Below are 25473 nucleotides of genomic sequence, written 5' to 3'. Positions count from 1 at the left end.
CATTTTAAATCAAACAAGGCCCCCCTCTTGAATATGCGCTCCCGTCTTCTCCCTCATCTTCTTATAACCAAGATAAACGCATCTCGACTCAAATTACTGCAGAATATTACACTAGGAGCACAAGTTGTTGGTGATAGCAGGCAAGTGTTTGAGTCGCACGCTCACTTCATCGCTGATAGACATGGCCAGGTAGATGTTTGTCGTGACCCGTCTGTGGGTGGATTTTACAGCGAAGGTTCAGCCATGGGACTGTTATGGAGCATGAACCCAGCACCAGGGCAGAGGAAAGGAATTCGACTGATGAAATCTGATGTCATTAAACCTTACAGCATCGCCCTGAACTGTTTTGATGGTCACAAATCCGCAGGAATCAAGCTCTTCGCAGCCTTTGTCAAGCAAAACGTTTGCGAAGGGGTAAATGGCGGATAGAGTGAAGAGAATTCCTGTTAGAAAAAGAAGAATCTGTGGAACCCTTTTACTTTTGTTAAAAAAAACCCCGTTAGTCCAGACTCGAATAGTATTTTTATCGATTAGAACTCAAAAGGAATTAATAGGGTAGCAATCGGATTCCGCTTTATATTTTTACAGGTGTATGCACGTGTCGTGATCTCTTAAATGTAACTACGGTGTTGGACATAAATCGTTTAGGTTTTTACCACAAATCTCTTTTTGAGTGGATCGCCTCTATGTACCCTGTAGGTCGGAATTTTAAAAACATTCTGTGTAAGAGATGGGCAGGGATCAATCTCATTTATCGCGTGCTGAGAACCTAAAAAAAATCTTTCCGTGATGCAAGGTGATTTTGAAAGAATAAAGAAATGTAAGATGTGTCATTTTTCGATGGTTTGAGCAATTTTCATTAATGAAGCTACTCCTAAACTATCTTACTTTTTTCATTCCCCTGACGAGGCTCATTTTTCTCCTCTTTGTGATCCCAGGCTTAACTCTCTTTCTCGCTGAAAAAGGGTAGGACAGACGTTGGGCTAATTTTACAATAACAGCAGAAGTTACATAGATAAAACAGTTATAAGTAAAACTCAATTTAAAACTGAAACACGAGACCCTTACATCATGGCTCATTTCCCATTTTGCCATGGTTTCCACACATGAATTGATTTAACGTTGTATGATGCTTTGACATTCTTTTGGAGAGGAGAGTTAATATAGCATCTAAAATGATTTCATTTTAAAAAAAAAACTACTGATGCAATGCACGGGAACTATTGAGGTTAAACAAAACTAAACCTAAAAGACGTAGGACAGATGTGAGACAGAAAAAATCTCCCTTAACAGACCTACTCTGGGGTATTAAGTCGCCGTAACTTTGGGCGACTTTGGGCGATTTAAGGTGACTTAATGCGACTCCAGCAAAACTGGCAGAAAAAACATTACGACTTTAGGCGATTGAAGGCGACTTAAGGCGACTTGAGGCAGTGATTTTATTTGACTGAAGTGATAAAATGAAAGTTAGCAACGATCTCTCCATAAACCTTAAAAATATTTACAGAACCCTTGCAATAAGCGCAATAGTCATTTTGGTAAGTTGTCTATGCTCATAAGTCACCATAGTCTAAAATATCCAGATTTCAAAACCTGAATTTAGCTAAAAGTAATCAGACAGAATTACCACAACAGTTATTGTAAAATTATGGCTCCCATCGTCAAAACTTTACCATCATATATTAAAGACAGCCCACACGCTCTTCAAATTTTTCGCGACTTTAATTTCCTTGGCCAAAATAAACTTCTTTTCACCATGGATATTACGTCTCTTTACACTGTCATTCCTAATGGCGAAGGCCTTCTGGCCCTTAAACATTTTTTTGATCAACCTCCTGTTAAGGAACCTAAATCTGAAACACTACTACACTTAGCCGAACTAGTGCTCATACTCAATTGTTTTTCATTCGGGGACAACTTCTTCAAACAAACCAAGGGAGTAGCCATGGGCACCAAAATGGGGCCTAGCTATGCCAATCTTTTTGTAGGTTTTGTCGAACACCAATTTTTCAGCCAATACAACGGCTTCAAACCTGAACTCTACGGTCGCTGCATCGACGACTGCATCGGCGCTACCTCCTCTACCAGAGAGGAGCTGACTTAATTCATAACCGCAGTCAATTCGTTTCACCCGGCTCTTAAATATACCTGGGAAATTTCTGAAAATTATTTATCCTTTTTAGACATCAAAGTTTCAATTGAAAAAAAGCAACTGTTTATGCACTAGTGTGTATTACAAACCTACAGAATCGCATAATTACTTGTTATATTCGTCTTCGCATCCATCCCACGTTAAGAATTCCCTTCCTTTTTCTCAGTTTCTAAGACTTCGTCGTTTATGCAGTTTATGCGTTTATTTTTTCCACCACAAATCAGAGTCAATGTGCCAGTTTTTCGATAAACGTGGTTACCCTGTTTCTGTCGTTCAAGCGGGTTACCACCTCGCCCAACTTATTGATCGACATTCAGCAATACAAACGTCGCATAAGGAAGATTCCGACCGCATTCCATTCACTCTCATGTCTCACCCTCACAACCACTCAGTTAAATCCATCATTCTTAAAAACTTTAAATTACTTCAAAACGATCCAGAGACAAGCACTATCTCTTCGCAGCCTCCGCTCGTTTCATTCAAACGCGACAAAAACATAGGCAATTTTTTGGTCAGAAGTTCTTTTCAGACTAATGACCAACCAGGCACTTTCAAATGCGCTCTTGCACGATGCAAAACGCTTCCTTTCATTCACAACACTGATAAAATATCGGGACCTAAATGATCCATTAAGATCACCGATCACTTCACGCGCACCTCCGCCAATGTAATTTATTGCATAACTTGCACTTATTGCAAAAAGATATACATCGGCGAAACAGGCAGAAGACTAGGTGACCGATTCCCAGAACACCTTCACGACGTGGAAAGGAATGACAAGGACACATCGAAACCAGTCGCTAAACATTTTAATTTACCTAATCATTCTAAGCAACATATGGCAATCTGCGGTCTTTCCTTACACTTAGGTAGCACGGAAAGCCGTAAAACTCTTGAACAAAAGCTCATCTTTCAAACCGGCGGTCTAAATCCCACAGGGATCAACGAACGCTTTTCATTCCACAAATGTATTCGTGTTTTTCTCGTTGCCATGTTCCCACCAATAACGTAGCTCCATTTTCTGCCTTTTAAAGCACACACAACCCAAAATTCCTCTATTCGCTCGGACGATGGGCTAACGCTCGAAACGTCAGCTTTTGTAATCGTTACAGTGGCCAATTTACCATTTCAACTTTGTTGATATTTCCAAACCATTTGAAAATAGTCATGCACCTATCTAGCCCCTATGCTGGCATAGTAAGAAGGTTTGTAGGCAGTGCTCCTCGGCCTACATCTCAAGCAAAAAAAAGACCCTGATAAAATGAGCGAGAGAGCCACAATACGTCATGAATTTTGGTCAGAGGTTTCTGTGGTGCAACAGTTGTCACTTTAACTTCTCAATGTGGGTACACAAGCACAGTTAGATTATTGCATTGGAGGCTTATGCAGTACATTTAGGACAAAATGTTATTACATTTAGGACTTTATTACGTTAGAACAAAATGTTATTACATTTAGGACTTTATTACGTTTAGGACCAAGTGTTGTTACATTTAGGACTTCATTACATTTGGGAAAGTTATTACATTTAGGACTTCAACATAGGTACTCAAGGTGAAACTCAGGGCTACTGTATTCCTTTCTTTTGGGGATCAAAAAAAATTTCTCATAGACCACTTTCATAAATGGCTGCCAGATTAATATTCTTTTGTTTAAATTCAAATTAGCCCCTCTGGCCTCGTTCTCCAGTACAAAATTCAAAAGAATACATTATCTTAAGCGAGGCCAGAAGGGCTAATTTAAATTTAAACAAAAGAATATTAATCCAGCAGCCATTTATGAAAGTGGTCTATTGATGTATAACTATTTTTCCCATATCGGAGGACTTGCCCGGTTTTGCAAATTCTGCATTCCTGGCTTTCCACATGTTATCTCGATTTTAACCATCATTTTATCATCATTTAAGAGGCTCTCTCTTATTTCCACCCGGTCATTTTCGCGTCAAAAATAATTTTGCCTGAAACTCTGTCAACAGAAAGACTTTACTTAGGAAAGAACTAAATTAGATTTGGTTTGTTTCGAAATAATTTTCTGACTGCGTTAGAGGCCATAATTGTTTCCCAGTCTCTTGGGACCGTCGCAACGTCTCGAAAATTGAAAAATAGGCATATTTTGTAACATTGTAAAATATTTGATTCGCATAGTTAAGCCACCAAATTTATATCAGATTGCTTAAAAACCTTTCTAGTTTGCCAAGAAAGTTAGAATTTTCCCTCTCGATATATATGAAAAGGCGAATTTTAGCATATTCTAACCCCTATAAATCTTCATTTGCCGATGGCCGAAAATAACCTTGATTTAGACGTTAAGTTTTGGGATTTGGGACCTGGTTGACAACTCTATCCTACACAGCCGTTAAGTTTAGACCTTTATAGGCAAAAAAATGCAAAAACCCTTGTACGTTTTCGATTTTTCAAAAGTTATGACCGTTTGAATCAGCATATGTACGAGCATTCGCGATTTCATCACCTACACCAAAATCGCCGGAACTACTGGAGCAGATTTCGTCAAAAATACAACTTACCCGCTTTGCAGCCTAGCTTCATGGCTAACTTCAGTATTTTTGTAATAACCAAACTGCTGAAATCCATGACAAGCTCAACAAATTGCTAGGTATTGCCTTCGAAAAGTAGGCTGCATCCATCGTGATTCGATCGTGGTATCAAAACAAATGGTCGGAATTATGAAGGTGTAGTCTGATCGTCCGGGTGAGTGTAGTCCTGAGAAGGACTGTTGTCGGTGGTAGTGACTTTTTCGACAACCTGTGCGGAAGTCATCATCAGAGTCAAGTGAATGATCAATTGTTCCGACTGCCAAGCCTCCTACATCGGTGAGACTGGCAGAAACCTCACAACAAGACTGACTGAACACAGACGGGCGACGAGGAAAGGTGATGTCAGCAATCACATTGCTGAACACCATCGATTTACCAACCACAACATTGACTGGGACTCTGCGCAATGCCTAACCTACAGCACTGACTATTTTCAACGACTGACTCTGGTAAGCTGGTTTACTAACTTAGAACAGACTCCCCTAAACAGATGTCAACAACTACCCGCTCCATACAAACGACTCATTCACGACATACACATCACAAACGACTGAAAAAGAACGACCTAACTTTACCGACAGATCGAAACAGACCAATCACGACCGACTTACGTCACTTGAGTCTTACAGCCAAAAGCATCACGGCAAAACCAACCGATCATTTCACACGAACTGGAATAAGAACATTCTACTGACAACAATCATTCACTTGACTCTGATGATGACTTCCGCACAGGTTGTCGAAACGTCAGTCACTACCACCGACAACAGTCCTTCTCAGGACTACACTCACCCGGACGATCAGACTACACCTTCACATGTTACCCCGGTCGGAATTATGGCCACATTTCGCAGTTAATTACCCACTCAATATCGCTTCCGAGGCGAGTTTTTCCAGAATAAGAATATGAAATCTCCATGTCTGGAAGCTGAGGGGGAAATGAAGGTTTTAGGCTTCTGAAGTGAAGAAATAATCGCTTAAACTTAGATCACGACGATCCAGTTCGATGTTGTACTGTTCTCACAAAGGTCCGCACAAAAGAGAAGACCGCTGATAGCTTGTGCCGTGCGTTGTGTCGTATGATTTTGTTCTATCCTAATTTACACCTCAACGTAATATCTGGGAAGAAAATTGTAGCTGAAATGAATAAATGCTTTCAAGCTGGAGTTTGATATGATATAATTAATCAATTAATTTCAAATGTCCTGAGCTTGCTTCTCTCGGTTCCGCGTCGATTGTGTCCACAGACCAGCAACTTGTAAATAGCCGCAGAAATCGGCTACAAACGTGATAAAAATTTTGACACATGCTTGGTATGAACAGATGTTACAAGTGTCGCTTTTGGTAAATCTTCAATCTTTTTTATAAAACAATATCACTGATTGCGACAAGCTGAACACACTCATCCCTGTTTTCGTTAACAATGATTTTGACTCGCAGAGCAAGGCTCAGTACGATGCCTATATCGTGTATAAGACACTGCTTGATGTGTCGTCAAACTAGGTACTATCTTTCACTGATTTAGTTCTTAATTCTAAGTGAGTAAAGCACGACAAAATTTAATGCCACAGATATCGTAAGCTTTGAGTATTACTCTATAACAACGCCGTCAGAACTTGATATCGGAACTAAAGGAAGTTTGTACCTGTAGACAATATTCTACACTTTCAGCAACTGTATAGGACATTGTTTACATAAGTCTACTGTGAAACACACGGACAATCCTTAATCACGTCGGACAGTCTGTCTACGAGGATCTGCTTTTTGTCTCTCAGTTTTACAGGGATCTCAAAATGACTGCAGATGGCTCGCAACAAAACCACATTGAATTTCTGAAATGTGTTACTGTGGTAACGTTCACAGAGGTCATACGTGTCGTAGCAGATTGGATGCGAGACTTTGATCTCTTTGTTAACTTTGTCTACCAGATCTTGTCTCTCGGAATTCTCCTGGACGTATTGGACATCTTCCTGCTCGTCCAGCGATATCCCGATCACACCCTGATCTTTGCGTCGCATTTCTGCTAGCCGAGAGAAAAAGCTCTGAACTTGGCTCTTTGTCAGCCACTGTTCTCTAGTGAACAAACGTGCAATTGATTCATTTTTCGCATTTTGCATGTCCAGTGCAACTTGGGCGGGGTCTGCCTTTCGCCCAGTTCTTTCTCCAAGTGTAAACCGTGCCGTTAGGTATTCTTTTACATTCTCTGAAAATCTAACACTGCCCCGCGGTTTGCTTACGACCCATCCTGTTCGTAGAGTCGAGAGGGGCGAAGTATCCCCAGGAGAAGTGAGTGGTATACTGGAATCCGACGAACAGCTCAAACACTCGATACCAGCGGTATCTATTGACGAGAACTTAAGGGCCCAGTCCCTTTTGATTGCAGCATACTTGCTTAACCTGCTGACTGTATGCTTTCCAACGTCCAGGTGGAGCTCTAGTTGCGAAAACGTTTCGAACACTTCAACACACCCAAGCACAGAGCATTCAAACAATGGCGTTGTACTCTCTGTTTCCTTGCTGTCCTTTGAACGACGCTTGACCACACGCTTTTCAGGAGGATCATTAAAACCCTTGAAATTCTATGGTTTGAAGGGACGTTTCACCTTAGTGCTTGATATAAATCACGTCATATGGGATGTACTTCCCTTTACCGATGCCATAACATTTCCAAACTCTCAAGACCGGTATCTCCATATTCGAAGTTGTGGAAGCTACTGAAATGCTCAATCTTATTTACACAGAGAGTGTTCTTTGATTCGTGGACTATGCTAACTGCAGCGGTTGTTCCCTTCACTGGGTGTTGCATGAATGCATCTCTCATGTCCACGGCAGTTAGAACATCGTGCCCTTCGTTGCAGTAAGCGCGAATAGAGGACTTCATTGGGCAGAGGATACGATCGCAAATGTCTTTACCAGACTGCGGCTCCGAGTAGTGATAACTATGAACTTCAACCCCAACTCCTTTTGCGACATCTCTCACAGCGGTTACTAGGGAGCTGTTATGATAGCAACCGGCTTCATCTGACCTCAGATGAACTTTTAGCAGCAAAGGATTCTTGACTTTCAGCTGCTTTAGAAGATCTTCGAGAATTGACGTAACTGCATACCAGTCCTGAGTACACTGATCAAAGAGGTGAGCGTACGAGATGGCTTCCGCCGTGTTAGACTGGCTTCGAGACACAACGCTACTAATGTGCCAACTTAACCCTCTTTTTCCGTACCAGTCACTTTGCTTCTCTCTATAGCGCAGCTGCAGAAACTTCATGGCCCAATCTATAACAAGAAGACACGAAGTCTGGTCAAGTTTTGCGATGATATCTTGCTTTGCACATTCCTGATTCACGGACCTCATAATGTGAGCTTTCCACTAAACGATAGCCTCCGAAGATTTCTGAATATCGTACAACTAGTAATTTTTTTGGTCCTCGCTGTAAAAAACTAAGTAATTTGGATATATCAACAAAGTTGAAATGGTAAATTGGCCACCGTAACGATTACAAAAGCTGACGTTTCGAGCGTTAGCCCTTCGTCGGAGCAAATAGAGGAATGGTGGGTTGTGTGTGCTTTTAAAGGAAGAAATGGAGCTACGTTATTGGTGGAAACATGGCAACGAGAAAAACAAGAATAAATTAGTGGAATGAAAAGCGTTCATTGATCCCTGTGGAATTTAGACTGCCGGTTTGAAAGCTGAGCTTTTGTTCAAGATTTTTACGGCTTTCCGTGCTACCTAAGTGTAATAATTTGGATTTATAAAAAACTAAGGTTTTGTTATCCTTAACAATCTGTTGCATCTTCTGCAAAACGGAAGTAATTTCGTCGCATTGAGAGCAGAGAAGCGTGTGTTGATGTGAGCATTGTTCTCGGAAATCTGGATCGTTTGGATCGCGGAGACCAAAATTACCACAGTGGTCGGGATATTCGATCTCATCTTCCCGGCAGTGACCCTGAAACTGGGTTTTGAGGTACCTCATCCCCTCGCTGAGGGCTCTTCGCAGTTCGTCTGCCACGTTCTTTGCGAGCCCAATCTGATCAAGCTCTTCCACTATTCGGAGAAGTTGCGCGAACCCCGCCGACCCATCAGCTGCTGTGTTATCCAAGCCGCTAAGGGACTTCTGTTGAGAGGCTTCCCTTACCTCGAGGATGCGAAATAGGGTTGAACGGCTCAGTGGTTCAAAGTGCTCTTCTTCGCAGAACTGAAGGCACTGCTTGACCATTGTTGACCTTGTGACTTTGCGAATGACATTTGGTATTGTGATCCTCTCGCCACTGCTGAGCCTCAGTTTCCTCGTACTAAATGACACGTCTTGATAAAAGTAGGGGCGGTTCGCGAAGTCTAAGAAATGGTCAAGCTTTATTGGTGGCAGTCGAACTCGATGACAAGGGGACTTTTCGACCAAAGAACCCGGACCACATTCTCTTGCATGAGCTCTAGCGCGTCTAATTTGCCACTCGGTTAACTTTGCGTATGGCTCGTGGATTTTCTGAAGCGTCTTCACTGGATATCGATACGAATACAGGCTAAGAATTTGGGTCTTCAAGGTACTCGTCATGGCATTGCTATAGGCCTGCATCAACGGTACAGGGTTCATGGGGTTGGTCCCTTTATCGGGTGTGAAACAGGCCTGAAATAGCTCTTGTCCAGCCTTCGGCGCTATGACATCACAAACGAGAGTACAGCTTCAGTAGCCATGTCGATGCAAATCTCTTTCTCGTGTTCTTTTGCCTCCTCCCATGTACTTTTCAGCTGAAAGGTCAAGGGACTGACGTGACCACCACCGGTTGCTAGTGGGTTCAGTTTCTCCGTGGCACCTGTAAACGCCGACATTGCAAACTCGCTGGTACTTTCAGCTGCCTCTTCGTCTCCAGAGCTCTGGCTGTCGGCCCCAGATCTACATCTTAGAGTCCAATCAGATGTAAAGGCATTCGCTCTCGGTCGAGGCGGCCTCACGGCAGGCGTTGATGTGACCGTTGCAAGATTTATAGCTGTCATTCGTTTGGCGAGTCTGGGCGTTGAGAAAATCAAACAAAAATTAGAAGTCCTCCCGCCATGTGATTAACTGCATAGTGTGTCCACCACTGAAATTTTTGAGGGCATTGTTGCGAAAGTAGAATTTAGTTCATCTTCGTCAGCAATACGCGCAAAAATTCCGTCCTGTTCACAATCAGCATCACCGCGTGCAGTTGTATGGTACATTATCAACCATTTTCTCTTTTAAAGTCGTCCAATTTAAAGCCAAAACACTGTTTGTCATTTTTTCGAAAATTTTTCCCATTTTGGCCATGCACCAGTAAAAATAATTTGCTTACTGCATTAGCAATGTTGCGCGAAGTATTTTAGTGTGTGGCCACGCCGAGGAAAACAATTTTGCTTGCATGCAACATTTCCATTGAACATTTGTCCTTGAAAGTTCTCTAGGTGTCAATGCATATCATGGTCTGCTTTACTTATAGGATCTTGCAACAACGTCATGTTCTCCGCGAGTTTGATCTTGTGCAGCTTGTAACAAGATACACAGATTACTGAAAAGCACGAAATACAACAATAATGCAAAATGATAATAAGCAGAGTAATACTTATAGATAACAGTGGCACCTGTAGGTGAAAAAATCGCGAATGTTCGTACATGTGCTGATTCAAACGGTCATAACTTTTGAAAAATCGAAAATGTACAGGGGTTTTTGCATTTCTTTGCCTATGAAGGTCTAAACTTAACGGCTGTGTATGATAGAGTTGTCAACCAGGTCCCAAATCCCAAAACTTAACGTCTAAATCAAGGTTATTTTCGGTCATCGGTCGATGGAGATTTATAGGGGTCAGAATATGCTAAAATTCGCCTTTTCAGATACATTGAGATATATTGAGAGGGAAAATTCTAACTTTCTTGGCAAACTAGAAAGGTTTTTAAGCAATATGATATAAATTCGGTGGCTTAACTATGCGAATCAAATATTTTACAATGTTACAAAATATGCCTATTTTTCAATTTTCGAGACCTTGCGACGGTCCCAAGAGACTGGGAAACAATTATGGCCCCTAACGCAGTCAGAAAATTATTTCGAAACAAACCAAATCTAATTTAGTTCTTTCCTAAGTAAAGTCTTTCTGTTGACAGAGTTTCAGGCAAAATTATTTTTGATGCGAAATTGACCGGGTGGAAATAAGAGAGACAGCCTCTTAACAATCATTTGATCATTTTAGCTATTTTCTCTTTGATTTTCCATCCCCAATCGCTGCACGTGAATATTTTGTTTTAGTACATAATACGCTTATCAGCTTTAGACAAGAGGTTGCATTTAATTCCGTCAAGTGTGACATTACGGGGATGTCAAGCAGTCTAACTAGGCAGGCGGTATTTTTTTCCCTTTCCCCTCGCGCTTCCACCCGTCTAATATGCGCATTCAATCAGCAATTAAATAGTTGGACCATTCACGACGAGTTATGAGTGACGCCCCGACATGTCAAACTCGACGTCTGAACCTGGAATTTTCTTTATGGCTTCAGTTATCTCTGTCTGCTTCTCCCTATCTATATAAAAATCGTCCTCTTTTGTTTTCTTTTTTTGTTTTGTTTTGTTTTTTTTTTTGATTATCATATCACCGTCTACCCTATCTGAAAACAAAGATTGAAAACACATCACTGCATGTTTATGACTTATGCAGAGAGGCGAAACTGAATAAATTAAACAAGAAGACTGACAAATCACTTTATTCAAAGGTCGTGGACACGGAGCATCTCAAGTAATTCTGTCCTTAATTTCAAAAAAGATGCTTACCTTGTGGCCGAAATTCTCACTCGTCGACAAAATAACCAAGATAAACGTATCCCGACTCAAATCACTGCAGAAGATTACACTTGGAGTACGAGTTGTTGGAGATAGCGGGCAAGTGTTTGAGTCGCACGCTCACTTCATTGCTGATAAACATGGCCAAGTTGATGTTTGTCGTGATCTGTCTGTCGGCGGATCTTATAGAGGAGTTTCAGCCATGGGACTAATATGGAGCATGAAACCAGCACCAGGGCAGAGAAAAGGAATTCGACTGATGAAATCTGATGTCACCAAACCTTACAATGTCGCCCTGAACTGTTTTGATGGTCACATAAATCCGCAGGAATCCAGCTCTTCGCAGCCTTTGTCAAGCAAAACGTTTGCGAAGGGGTACATGGCGGATGGAGTGAAAAGAATTCCTGTGAGAGAAGGAAGAATCCGTGGAAGTCTTTTTCTTCCTCCGGGTGATGGACCTTTTCCCGGTAAGCGGCAAAGTTTGAGGTTTATCTAAAAGAAAGAAAACGAAGGGAAAGAGTTCCATACAACACCATACATTAACTATACATAGAGTGTTGCAAAGAAACCTTTATATTTAGTCTTTATGAAATAGAATGCATAATTACTGTATGGGGTGATATGGAACTCTCGCCAAAACGTAGTTTGTCGAGACAAGATTAGATTTTGATCGATTACATTTCGAAATGAATTGATCGAGTAGCAACAAGAATCTGCCTACCTTCAAAAGCCGAAAATATATTTTTTTTTTGACTAGATCGAAGTTAGGCATTTTAACTAACGTGTACAAAAAAAAAATTGAAATCTCAAAAAGCGTCTGACTAATTTAGAAAAACCTATTTTCAAATAAAAGTTAATAAATCAGGAAGGTGTATGGGGCGAACCCCCCAGTGGAATATTCGCGGGAATTTCATGTCATTTGCATATTTTAATACGATGAATATATGAAGTTCATATATTTTGAACTGCGGTTATAGATACGTATGATGCACGATCCTCGCAGTAGAGAGCGCTATTTATGCAATAGCGAAAATCAGACCTGAAAAAAATCAGGCCTGTACGGGATTCGAACCACTGACCTCTGTGATACTAGTGTAGCGCTCTACCAATAGCGCTTTATACTAATGACGTCATGAAATTTGAGACCCCCGCGTGACTCCGACAAACAAACTACACTTCTTTGAGAGCTACAAGGGAAATGGCGAGTGGTTCGCTTATTTCCTTGCAGTTCTGACCGAAGAGGACGGCGTTCCTGGCTCCAAATTTGAAAGAGAACCGGAAGAATACAATGTAGACCAGCTAAAGCGGTAGTTAAAATGTAGGGGCTTAAAATTAAGCGGTAAACGAGAAGATCTTGTACAGACTGTGTTAGGTGCGGGAATTATCACACCCTTGATTCGGCAATCGATCATGGAAAATGGTTTGCTGCCAAAGTTTTTCAAGAAAATTCTGATGTAAACGATGTAAAAAGGGGTTTGACAGGCCTACACGACTCCCCAGCGCGTGTTTAGAATAGCCTATTCAAAGTTTGGCCCTCACGAGTATGTCTTTGAGCGATCGCCCTCTTTTGTAAGATACGAGCGGCGGATTTTTGTATATTTCGCTCAATACTGGTTGTGTTTCTTTTAAATACCAGTTCATGTAGTTAATGTTCATGCAGTTGTCATTGAATAGTTTCTGTTTCTTTGACGCTGAATTTTCTCTTTCTTTCGGTGCTTTCCTCTTAGGAGCATGTGCTCAAATTACTTGCGCTGGTCCTAGATTTGCCTTCAGTGGATCGGGAAATTCGGCTGTTGGACCTTTTTCGCCAGGCCAGAGAAGAGCAAAAATATAACTTAAGTGTTTCTTGTTATGTTTTTCAGCGTAAAAAACTAACGCGAACAAGCCACTAGCCTACGCTTGCACTTTGCCATGTCTCGCGAAGGTTTTGGGAAAGGAATGAATACTTTCTTCCCCGATTCCTTTCACTCTTTGAGTGATTTTGGCCATTCATCTGCATATCTGGAGTCTGTTTTACACTCACCCCAACAACAGTGTTTGGTACCAACTATGCCGCTTCCTTTTAGAACGCCAAGTCATTTTTTGACGAAATTTTCCGTCGTTTTGTTTTAATTTTACAGCACTCGCTCATACATTTCCTTAAGCTGGTCGCAATGTTTGTCTGAGTCTGTGCGGGGGGTCTCATAGGTTATCACGTCACAAAATCTATTTTTATCAATAGTATAAAGCGCTATTGAGCTAACAAGCCAACTGGGAGCAGGCCGTTAAGTTGATTCGTAATAAACCCGTGATGATAAATCAAATATGATGAATATATGAAGTATAAAATCAGATAAAAATAAATCATCGTATTTAAAGATTGGCAGCCTTCGATTATCCTTGGGGCACAGCTTAAATTAAAATCAGCACCACAGAAGGTTGTAAACAAGATTCTTCGTCGGAGTCAGACGAAACCCACAGAGAAAAAGAAGAATGCGATAGATTTACCCTTTCTGCCGCCGGTTCTTCCTTCGCCGACTTTCTCCGTCACTAGACGATCAACAGAGTGAGATAAAAACACTTTAAAGGAAAAATTAATTGAAGAAAAGAGACCCTTACATCATGGTTCATTTCCCATTTCGCCATGATGGCGCACATCAATTGATTTTACATTGTCTGATGCTTTGGCATTTTGTTGGAAAGGAGAGTCAATTTAGCATCTAAAAATATTCCATTCTTAAAAACTATTGATGCAATGCAAGGGTCAATATTGAGGTAAAACAGAAATAAACCTGCCAGGGTGAAAGACGTGAGACAGAAATTATGTCCCTTAAGACTAGTGTTTACTGTTAAGATGTGCTAAAGACTCTGGTAGTAGTTTATAATACACTATCATTGACGTCATATGACATTATCCAACCCAACGAAATAGATATAAATAAATTTCATATGACCTGTAATTAGCAAGAACTTGAGAAGAATGTAATTACAGTCTTTTCTTGCGGCTGCTTAAGTACATTGTTTTGCATGATGTAAAGTTTATCATTGACGTAAAACTCCTATAGCTGTGGTTTATAGAGGTCATGGGCGAGGGAAAGTGAAAGTTTTGTTTACGACAAAAATTGCAATATGACAGGTTTGTTAGAAGTGTGTGAGTTAGTAACATAGTTTCTGGATGAGTCTCGTACACAGATTTTGTAATTACAAAACTTCAGGTTTTGAAAAAATTGCGACGAGTGGATTTTCCTAATTACATAGAACATTGGAATCATTCTTGCATCATTGGAGTACTAAAATAAATCATTGAAATATGCAATCAATGTAGCGCGAAAGAGATTGATCTAATGAAGCAAATGCATTGCATCTTTATTATTTTGACAGGATAAATTGATCACGATTAAAGATATTAACTATTGCCTGGGAAAAAGAATTACGCATCGTCTATTTTACTGTGGATCAATCCAAATAAATCATATCCGATGAACAGAAAATCAATTTTTAGATGAAAATTCCAAAGTATTAAAGTCAGTAGTCACGAACGTTTTATTACTTAACTTGTCTGTTTCTTGAGAAGCTTTATTTGAACAGTAATTGAGGACAATTCGATCACGTCTGTAGACACCAAGCATGATGCCATTTAGTTTGGTTAAGAAGCTTCCTAATGAGTACAGCATCGAAAAGTTGAAAACCTTGAAGTAAGGTGATTTGTCCGACAAACTGATCAACACACTGGCGTCAATTTGTATTCTTGTGGTTTACATGGATGCTGATTGAGTTCAGGCTTTGCGAACGAGGTGAAGTCTAAAGCTGATGAGGATTTTGGTACTCTATTCGACTTTAGCGTCAAACTTTTAGAAGTTATTGCCTGATTGTCTACCAATTGAGCCCTATTAAAACTAAACGAATTTCTCTCACCTAACTTGAATCAGTCGTGCAGGAAAAAACTAGAAGTATTTAAAATACTATCATCTTTCAGCTCTCTTGTGGTTTCAATAATATTGATGGGATTCATCCGTGGAAAACGCAACAAAACTTTGAAAGCCGTTAATTTAATTTTTAGCCTAACGAAAACTTAGTTCTAAGAGTTGTTCAGCGTCAATATGTCTCATTTTCTCGTGGTTGCAAATTCAATTGAATTGCGTGTTGAACGGACAATTCTTTTGGAACCCAATCCTTAACCAAACTGAGCTATCCATAAAAAGATCTAGGTCTGTATTGAGCGTTTCAATTTCTTTCTGAGACGTAAGTCGAACTTTGCCCAGAACAGATTTCCAGGCAGGAAGTATATTGGAATAAACTTTAGGCCAACATGGTTACAAAGCAGCTAAAATCAACTTTCTAGAAATGTTAGCGATCCACTCATAAAGGAATTTGCTACGGCTCGTCCCACATTTTGAGTTGCCCAAACTTGGTGAGGGCCATGCACATGTCATATATTTTCTGCCGCCTCTCTTTGGCAAATGATTACCACTGAAAGTAGTCAGTCTCATAATCGTAGGGATTTCACTGTACTTCTTTGTCATATCTTGCACTAAATAAGTCAATCCTATCTTTGCAGGAGTGATAGATCTGCTTGGTGGTGCAGGCGGATTAGTGGAGTTTAAGGCTTCGCTTTTTGCATCTCATGGATTCGCTACTCTTGCGTTAGCCTACATTGGTTATGAAGATCAACCATTGTCTCCGTCTTTAATAAACTTGGATTACTTTGAAGAAGCTGCTAACTGGCTTGCAAGTCACCCTAAAGTCCTTCCACATGGCATAGGCATGCATACCATTTGTTATGGGTCATGGATTGCGCTGTTGATGGCAAGCTATCAAATCGCAGCAATAAAGGCCATTGTTGCTATTTCACCTCTGGTAATCGCCTACCTTCACCCTTTCCAATTCAAAGGGAGAGTCTCTGACATGATCCCCCTCAACAATAGCAAAGTGTTGTCTTCAGAGAAGGGAAGCATCTGGCGCTTCGCCCAACCAACTGACATCGACTACATGAATCCAACAATCTCTAATTACTCAGCAATAACACCAGTTGAGAATATCAATTGCCCAGTGATGCTGGTTTCTGGAACTGACGACTTGAACATCCCCACCGACTTTACAGTAAAGTTTATTGTTGATCGCTTGAAGGAGAATGGAAAAGAACACTTGTGCACTAATCTGCGTTATCCACACGCTGGACATCTCATCGAGCCACCTTACTCTCCTCTTTGTGATTCCTCTTTCAACACATCTACTAAAGAATGGTGTGGTGACGCTTACCTAGCGTGGGGAGGGGAGACTGTTGCACACGCCAGAGCACAAGAGGACTCCTGGCCAAAGATCTTACACTTTCTGCGAAAACATCTCCAGCAAGTCACAGAGAATGAAGATGAAGAATACATGAATGCTCGCTATGTATTTGGGAACTTTTACAAATAGTCCTACGCATGAACTTACAATCATATTTGTTTCCTCTCCTGTTTGGCAACTCTCACAGATATTTCCACGCGTAAACCTCGGTAATAACAAAACACACACACACACACACAAAAGCGAGGAAGTAAATCGCCCTTGTTGCCACTCTTTTACATGGGAATGTCTCATCAATATATTATGGAAAAAAAAATTAATTAGAGTAATATTATCGTGGTGTAGTCATGTATCAACATACTTTTATAACCTATATTTCCTCAGTTAGGTATCATTCTAGTGAAGAAACATAACCCTGAAGATTAGGATACTCGGTCGGAGTGAAGTACACGCCATCAACCGGTGCTGTTTTACTGAAGCATAATGATTTACGCCTCGGAATTAGCATTAAGTGATCACACTATTTTCCGGCGTTACCTTTTGTTTATTTTGGAAAATTATAGATGGCGATAAGCATCTCACATTCATTTCAGGGTGGCGCGTGAAAAAACAAAGCTGTTATTTGCAGAAATGTGTTCAAAGGTGTGATCGGCGCATCATAAAACTTTAAAGAATGTATTTTTGTGTTTTTGGTTCAGGAAGAGAGAGAGAGGATTTTGCCGTTTATTTCAGCGAGTTACGCCCAGTAGGTCTCAGGATATAAGGACTGTGACACCATTAAAGATGACAAACATGTCAAAATAAGTTTACAGTTTCGTCTCCAGCTCATCACAGTTGCATCTCCAGCACGTCCTTGCAGAAATATCTGAATAGGTTTGATCTGCACATCCGGGAAAATTTGAAAAACATTTTGATCTATATAATCGATAAGAGAGTATTTTACCATTTCAATCAGTGACAAATGCTCGAAAGAGCCGCTAAATTGGGAAGCGGGCAAGGTCCGAAGTACAATACCTTGAGTTCAAGAGGTGACCCTACTAGATGGAATGATGGATTGATGGAACGGAGGAATGGCGGAGGTGCGGCAGCAGTAGCCATATGCAATCTTAACTGTTAATTTTTTTTCGCGTGTATTTCATTTTAAATCAAACAAGGCCCCCCTCTCGAATATGCGCTCCCGTCTTCTCCCTGATCTTCTTATAACCAAGATAAACGTATCTCGACTCAAATTACTGTAGAAGATTTCACTAGGAGCACGAGTTGTTGGTGATAGCAGGCAAGTGTTTGAGTCGCACGCTCACTTCATTGGTGATAGACATGGCCAGGTAGATGTTTGTCGTGACCCGTCTGTGGGTGGATCTTACAGCGAAGTTTCAGCTATGGAACTGTTATGGAGTATAAAACCAGCACCAGGACAGAGGAAAGGAATTCGACTGATGAAATCTGATGTCATTTAACCTTACAGCACCGCCCTGAACTGTTTTGATGGTCACAAATCCGCAGAAATCAAGCTCTTCGCAGCTTTTGTCAAGCAAAACGTTTGAGAAGGGGTATATGGCGGATGGAGTGAAGAGAATTCCTGTGAGAGAAGGAAGGATCTGTGGAACTCTTTTACTTTTGTTAAAAAAAAAACCCCGTTAGTCCAGACTCGAATAGTATTTTTATCGATTAGAACTCAAAAGGAATTAATAGGGTAGCAATCGGATTCCGCTTTATAGTTTTACAGGCGTATGCACGTGTCATGATCTCCTAAATGTAACTACAGTGTTGGACATAAATCGTATAGGTTCTTACCACAAATCTCTTTTTGAGTGGATCGCCTCTATGTACCTTATAGGTCGGAATTTTGAAAACATTTTGTGTAAGAGATGGGCAGGGATCAATCTCATCTATCGCGTGTGGAAACCTAAAAAAATCTTTCCGTGATGCAAGGTGATTTTGAAAGAATAAAGAGATGTAAGATGTATCTTTTTTCGATGGTTTGAGCAATTTTCATTAATGAAGCTACTCCTAAACTATCTTAGTTGTTTCATTCCCCTGACGAGGCTCATTTTTCTTCTCTTTGTAATCCCAGGCTTAACTCTCTTTCTCGCTGAAAAAGGGTAGGACAGACGTTGGGCTAATTTTGCAATAACAGCAGAAGTTACATAGATAAAACAGTTATAAGTAAAACTCAATTTAAAACTGAAACACGAGACCCTTACATCATGGCTCATTTCCCATTTCGCCATTGTTTCCACACATGAATTGATTTAACGGTGTATGATGCTTTGGCATTCTTTTGGAGAGGAGAGTTAATATACCATCTAAAATGATTTCATTTTTAAAAAAACTATTGATGCAATGCACGGGAACTATTGAGGTTAAACAAAACTAAACCTAAAAGACGTAGGACAGATGTGAGACAGAAAAAATCTCCCGTAACAGACCTACTCTGGGGTATTATGTCGCCGTAACTTTGGGCGACTTTGGGCGACTTTGGGCGACTTTGGGCGATTTAAGGTGACTTAAGGGACTCCAGCAAAATTGGCAGAAAAAAAATTTCGACTTTAGGCGATTTAAGGCGACTTAAGGCGACTTGAGGCAGTGATTTTATTTGACTGAAGTGATAAAATCAAAGTTAGCAACAGTCTCTCCATAAACCTTAAAAATATTTACAGAACCCTTGCAATAAACACAATAGTCATTTTGGTAAGTTGTATATGCTCGTAAGTCACCATAGTCTAAAATATCCAGATTTCAAAACCTGAATTTAGCTAAAAGTAATCAGACAGAATTACCACAACAGTTATTGTAAAATTATGGCTCCCATCGACAAAACTTTACCATCATATATCAAAGACAGGCAACACGCTCTTCAAATTTTTCGCGACTTTAATTTCCTTGGCCAAAATAAACTTCTTTTCACCATGGATATTACGTCTCTTTACACTGTCACTCCTAATGGCGAAGGCCTTCTGGCCCTTAAACATCTTTTTGATCAACGTACTGTTAAGGAACCTAAATCTGAAACACTACTACACTTAACCGAACTAGTGCTCACACTCAATTGTTTTTCATTCGGGGACAACTTCTTCAAACAAACCAATGGTGTAACCATGGGCACCAAAATGGGACCTAGCTATGCCAATCTTTTTGTAGGTTTTGTCGAACACCAATTTTTCAGCCAATACAACGGCTCCAAACCTGAACTCTATGGTCGCTGCATGCATCGACGACTGTATCGGCGCTACCTCCTCTACCAGAGAAGAGCTGACTCAATTCATAACCGCAGTCAATTCTTTTCACCCGGCTCTTAAATATACCTGGGAAATTTGTGACAATTATTTATCCTTTTCAGACATCAAAGTTTCAATTGAAAGCAACGGTTTATGCACTAGTGTGTATTACAAACCTGCAGACTCGCATAATTACTTGTTATATTCGTCTTTGCATCCATCCCACGTTAAGAATTCCCTTCCTTTTTCTCAGTTTCTAAGACTTCGTCGTTTATGTAGTGATGACTCTGATTTCCACCACAAATCAGAGTCAATGTGCCAGTTTTTTGATAAACGTGGTTACCCTGTTTCTGTCGTTCAAGCGGGTTACCACCTCGCCCAACTTACTGATCGACATTCAGCAATACAAACGTCACAAAAGGAAGATTCCGACCGCATTCCATTCACTCTCACATTTCACCCTCACAACCACTCAGTTAAATCCATCATTATTAAAAACTTAAGTTACTTCAAAACGATCTAGAGACAAGCACTATCTTTTCGCAGCCTCCGCTCATTTCATTCAAACGCGACAAAAATATAGGTAATTTTCTGGTCAGAAGTTCTTTTCAGACTAATGACCAACCAGGCACTTTTAAATGTGCCCTTGCACGATGCAAAACGCTTCCTTTCATTCACAACACTGATAAAATAGCGGTACCCAAACGATCCATTAAGATCACCGATCACTTCACGCGTACCTCCGCCAATGTAATTTATTGCATAACTTGCACTTATTGCAAAAAGATATACATCGGCGAAACAGGCAGAAGACTAGGTGACCGATTCCAAGAACACCTTCGCGACGTCGAAAGGAATGACAAGGACACATCGAAATCAGTCGCTAGACATTTTAATTTACCTAATCATTCTAAGCAACATATGGCAATCTGCGGTCATTCCTTACACTTAGGTAGCACGGAAAGCGGTAAAACTCTTGAAAAAAAGCTCCTCCTTCAAACTGGCAGTCTAAATCCCACAGGGATCAATGAAAGCTCTTCATTCCACTAATTTATTCGTGTTTTTTTCGTTGCCATGTTCCCACCAATAACGTAGCTCCATTTTCTGCCTTTTAAAGCACACACAACCCACAATTCCTCTCTTCGCTCCGACGAAGGGCTAACGCTCGAAATGTAAGCTTTTGTAGTCATTACGGTGGCCAATTTACCATTTCAACTTTGTTGATATATCCAAATTATCTAGTGAATAAATAGCCAGGAAACCAATTTAGCTTAAAATGTTTTAGACAGAATTACCACAACAGTTATTGTTAAATTATACAGTCAAAGCTGATGAATAAATAGCTAGGAAAACATTACGGGTTATATGCCCAACATCAAACAAACCTATCAAAATATACACATAAAGACACACATTTTTCGTTTAAGAAAAGAGACACGATTTACATAAAACTATCAATACATTTCCCACATAATTAATTAAAAATAACTTGATTATTTAAGGTGGCTCGTACCGGTTTTCATCTTTTTGATGGTTTGTAACTTTGAAAGAATACAACAGAAAGGATGAACAAGGCCAGTTGAACACTTTTACGGGGTTGAATTATATAATCATTGGTTATCCAAAACCAGGTGTCAATTCGTCACTAGCAGTTTCCATGGCAACGCTTTCATAGGCTTATTCAGACGCATTTTTTAGCTTGTGGCTTAAATAACTCGAAAACTAACCCGGTGACCCCCTGATTTTTTTCAGTGATTGCTTTTGTCCCTTGAAAAGGAAAATGCACAAAGATTTTTAAAAATTTCTACGGAGCGGAAGTTCAGAATATCTACTAAAAAGGCAATTTTCACACATCGCAAACTTCCTTCCGTAGAATTTTCTATTTTTTTTTTCTGATGATTCCTTTCGAAGTTATTATCATATTGGAACAATAAAAGAAGGGGTCACCGGACTAGTTTTCATGCAATAGCTTTCGTGAGTTTAGCAATTTCCACGCGCGTTCTCGCGCATTTAAAAGTCTGGATTCTATAAGATCGACATTTGCTCATGATCTGTTATAGCTACCGCTGATAATTGCGTGTGCTCGCGCGAGCGCCTACGATCTGATGTTTACAGACGTTTACTACTAAGAAAATCATTTAAAGCTGTCAAAGAGAGAGCCTCCCGGGCTCATCTTAAAAATCCTACACACGACTTCTGGCTATATCATATTATTTTCCTTTAAGTTTCAAAGTCTTCTTCCACATCAGGTAGATCATCCTTCACTTAAGTTCTTCTTTTTTCGCCGTCGCAAGATTTTATATCGGTTGAATATTTCTTTTAGATGTGAAGTAAAGCAACCTTTACTTCTCCCAAAATCGTCTTTTTTATTTTAGTTTCTATCTCCTGCATTCACAGTGGCCACTCAACACATCAAATACACACTCTTAAGTGAACCCATCACAAAAGTAGAAAAAATCCTCGCGCCACCATTTTTGTTTTAAATTTTCCTCTTCTAATCTCGCGCTTCTTTCACACATTTCTCTCGCGCGTGACGCAAAAGTTATCTGTTCCCCGCGCGAGGAAACTAGTACGAGCCACCTTAATTATTTCATGTCACAAAGCCTCACAAATTACAAAAATTATTATCTTGGTAAACTTGTCTCCCATATTTTTGCCACTTACACAGTCAATTTTGGCAAGAAAGTTGGGCAAGTCGCATGCCTTTCCAACAGCATCCAAAATTGCTCGGTCCTTTTCAGCGACCCAACCAATTTGTTTTTCTCTTGCCTCAGTTAAACAAAACACTCCAATACCATACTGAGAACCACATACTAAGGTCTTTCTCCACTGTTGATCGGGTCAGGAGGACCTTCTAAGCAATCAAGTTTTATCTTTAGCCTGGTGGCAGTATTTAAGGTTTAAAAGCATTCGTTGTTACCTCACAATTTTCCAGAAATTAACGAGGCACGACGAAATTCTCGAAGCTGATGACTGGTTCTATAGACCGAAAGCAAATTTGGCGTCCAATTTGAATTGACAGTGTTCTGGACTGACTAGCCTCTCACACATGTAATAATCCTTTTGTGTTTCCTGGTGAAGACGAGGCAAGTCAGCCCAGAACAATGGCAATTCAAATTGGACGCCATAATTGCATTCGGTGTATAGTCCCCGCCATTTTAATTATCCCAGCAACCTTTGCGCCGCTAACTAGTTTTATGCTTCGAAGTTAGGGGCGAGACAACATCATAGGGTTTCTCTCACCAAGTATGCCCATAGTATCTGCTATTACCGAAAATTTATCATTGCTTTCCGCAATAGAAGCAGGTAACCAGTCAATAGACAAAGCGGACTTTTTCGGCGGGTAAATAAAGTAAATAGTAAATAGTAAAGTAAATAGTCTTTATTTCACTGATAAAGTACATATCAAGTGTTACATATAAAGTGTAATGGGCTAAAATATGTATTAATTACTTACAGCTAAGTTATGCTTAAAACTAAGTCTATTAATAAAAGAACTTTTAAAACGCTCACTATTGCAAAGTGGATATATTGGCTTAACTTGCCTAAGCCTACGGGTAGCAGAATTAATCCTGGAAAGGGAGTGGTGCAATGGATGATGTTCCCACACGCTTAATTTTTTGAAGATACCTATCTCAGACTTATCTAAGCAATTGATAATAGAAACCAGAGAAGACGTGTATCTACGTTTGTAACAACGATCCAGGAAGCATTGTATGGTAGTAAGTTCTGGTGGAGATGAACCATATACTGATATTCCGTACGTGAGTTTAGGCAAAACCCGAGCGCTGAGATTGGAAAGAATGCAGGCCATAATGATAATCTACTCCACGAGGGAAAAGCACGTGCGTGGTGTTTTCATGGAAGCGGTCGCCCAGTTTAACTTTCAGAGTGAATTTTTTAAAAGCTCTTTGATGATATTTTTTTTTTGCACAGATAAATTAATTATTTCTCCGTACACTTTTCGAAAAATTGCTCTTAGCGCGCCGCGGGGAACTTATGAAGTGACACCGATGCGCTACGAACTACGGATTAAGAACAATAAGCCCAAGAGTTTAAATTATGCGTTGCGCTCCCAACGCAAAAATATGATCAGCTATCGGCCGGAAATCTGTCATCAAGCGACCTGTATGTTGCGATGAAACGAAGACTGACTGGTAATAAAGATAACGAATCTCATCGGTTCCGCCAGATTTACATTAAAATTTGACACCTGAAAACCACTCGGCCGTGCAAAGTGCTAATACTGGGGTCAAAATGAACGCTGGGATTGACCGAGCCAGTACCAAGGTCGCTCAAGGGGCATGTTGTTTTGCGCGGCCTCGCTCTTTGTTGGTATTGTATGAGCTGAGTACTGACTTTTATGGGAGCTTAGGCTGCCTGTACTGATGTTCTCACTTTCTAATTACTAAATTCCATTTTTCTGTGCTTTCTTTAATTACAGGTGTTATTGATTTGCTTGGTGGTGTAAGTGGACTTGTAGAGTTTAAGGCTTCACTCTTAACATCTAATGGATTTGTAGCACTCGCATTGGCTTACTTTGCTTATGATGATCTACTTGTCTGTTTAATTATCGGTATAACCTATCGACTACTTTGAGGAGGCAGCAAACTGGCTTGTTAATCACCCAAAAGCCTTCCACATGGCGTTGGTGTTCACGCCATAACGTACTACATATATTGCTCTTTTATCGACCAGTCCGCATATCAAACCATTCAAGGCAATTGTGACCATTTCTCTGCTTGTAGCCTCTTTTGCTCTACCTTTTCAGTACAAAGGTAGAATCTCAGATGTAATACCTTTTATCAGTAACAGAATAACAGACACAAAAGATTGTAGCATTTGGCGCGATGCTATACCCATAGATAAAGGCTATGCTGGTCCTCCCGCTTCTAAATACTCAGCTATTACACAAGTTGAAAAAATCAATTGTCCAATTCTACTGGTTTCTGGAACGGATGACCTGAATGTGAACGTAGAGTTCTCAGTAAAGTTTATTCTTGATCGCATGAAGGAAAATGGAAGGGAACATTTGTGCGCAAATTTACGTTATCCAGGGGCAGGTCCTCTGATTGAACCTCCTTACTCGCCGTTTTGTTCTGCATCACACTGCAGAGCTTTCTAGAAAGACACTGGAATACTTAAATTGGTGTTTGGAGGTGAAGTGAAAGCTCATTCAAAGGCTCAAGAATATGCCTGGCCAAACATTTTAAGTTTTCTACAAAAAAACCTACATAAAGTACTATGTCGTCTGTAAAATGTTTAAAAAATATTTTAGTTGGCAAATACGAAAATAGGAATGAAATGAGTTGATTTTTTTTTACAACGTGTCAATTTCTTTTGTGATAAAGATGCATTTCCCCGCCAGCAGGTTTTTCCTTTATTCAACAAATCTTCATGTCCAAAGAGAGTCAGTTTTTTAATGAAGAAACTTGTCAACAGAAAAAAACTTGTCATGAATAAATTGCGTATTGCTGTTTATATGCATGGCATGGCCAC

The 25473-nt window shown here is 40.2% G+C and overlaps 2 protein-coding genes and 1 pseudogene across 2 annotated transcripts; all 3 read left to right on the top strand.

Moving 5' to 3' along the window:
* Positions 1-33: 33 nt before the first annotated feature.
* LOC148736248 (acyl-coenzyme A thioesterase 5-like) lies at positions 34-429 on the top strand. Its single transcript, XM_088753050.1, has one exon. The coding sequence runs from the start codon at positions 34-36 to the stop codon at positions 427-429; it is 396 nt and encodes a 131-aa protein (XP_088609176.1).
* A 10946-nt stretch (positions 430-11375) lies between these two features.
* LOC148736247 (bile acid-CoA:amino acid N-acyltransferase-like) lies at positions 11376-17567 on the top strand. The gene is made up of 2 exons (XM_088754458.1): positions 11376-11955; positions 16026-17567. The coding sequence occupies exons 1-2, from the start codon at positions 11472-11474 to the stop codon at positions 16883-16885; spliced, it is 1344 nt and encodes a 447-aa protein (XP_088610584.1). The 5' UTR covers positions 11376-11471; the 3' UTR covers positions 16886-17567.
* A 138-nt stretch (positions 17568-17705) lies between these two features.
* On the top strand, positions 17706-25261 carry LOC148736246 (bile acid-CoA:amino acid N-acyltransferase-like; annotated as a pseudogene).
* The last annotated feature ends 212 nt before the right edge of the window (positions 25262-25473 follow it).

The sequence above is a fragment of the Stylophora pistillata genome, chromosome 3 (assembly GCF_964205215.1).
Source record: "Stylophora pistillata chromosome 3, jaStyPist1.2, whole genome shotgun sequence".
Taxonomy (NCBI): domain Eukaryota; kingdom Metazoa; phylum Cnidaria; class Anthozoa; order Scleractinia; family Pocilloporidae; genus Stylophora; species Stylophora pistillata.
The sequence above is the reverse complement of the archived record's forward strand: the minus strand, read 5'-3'. Positions and strand labels throughout refer to the sequence as shown.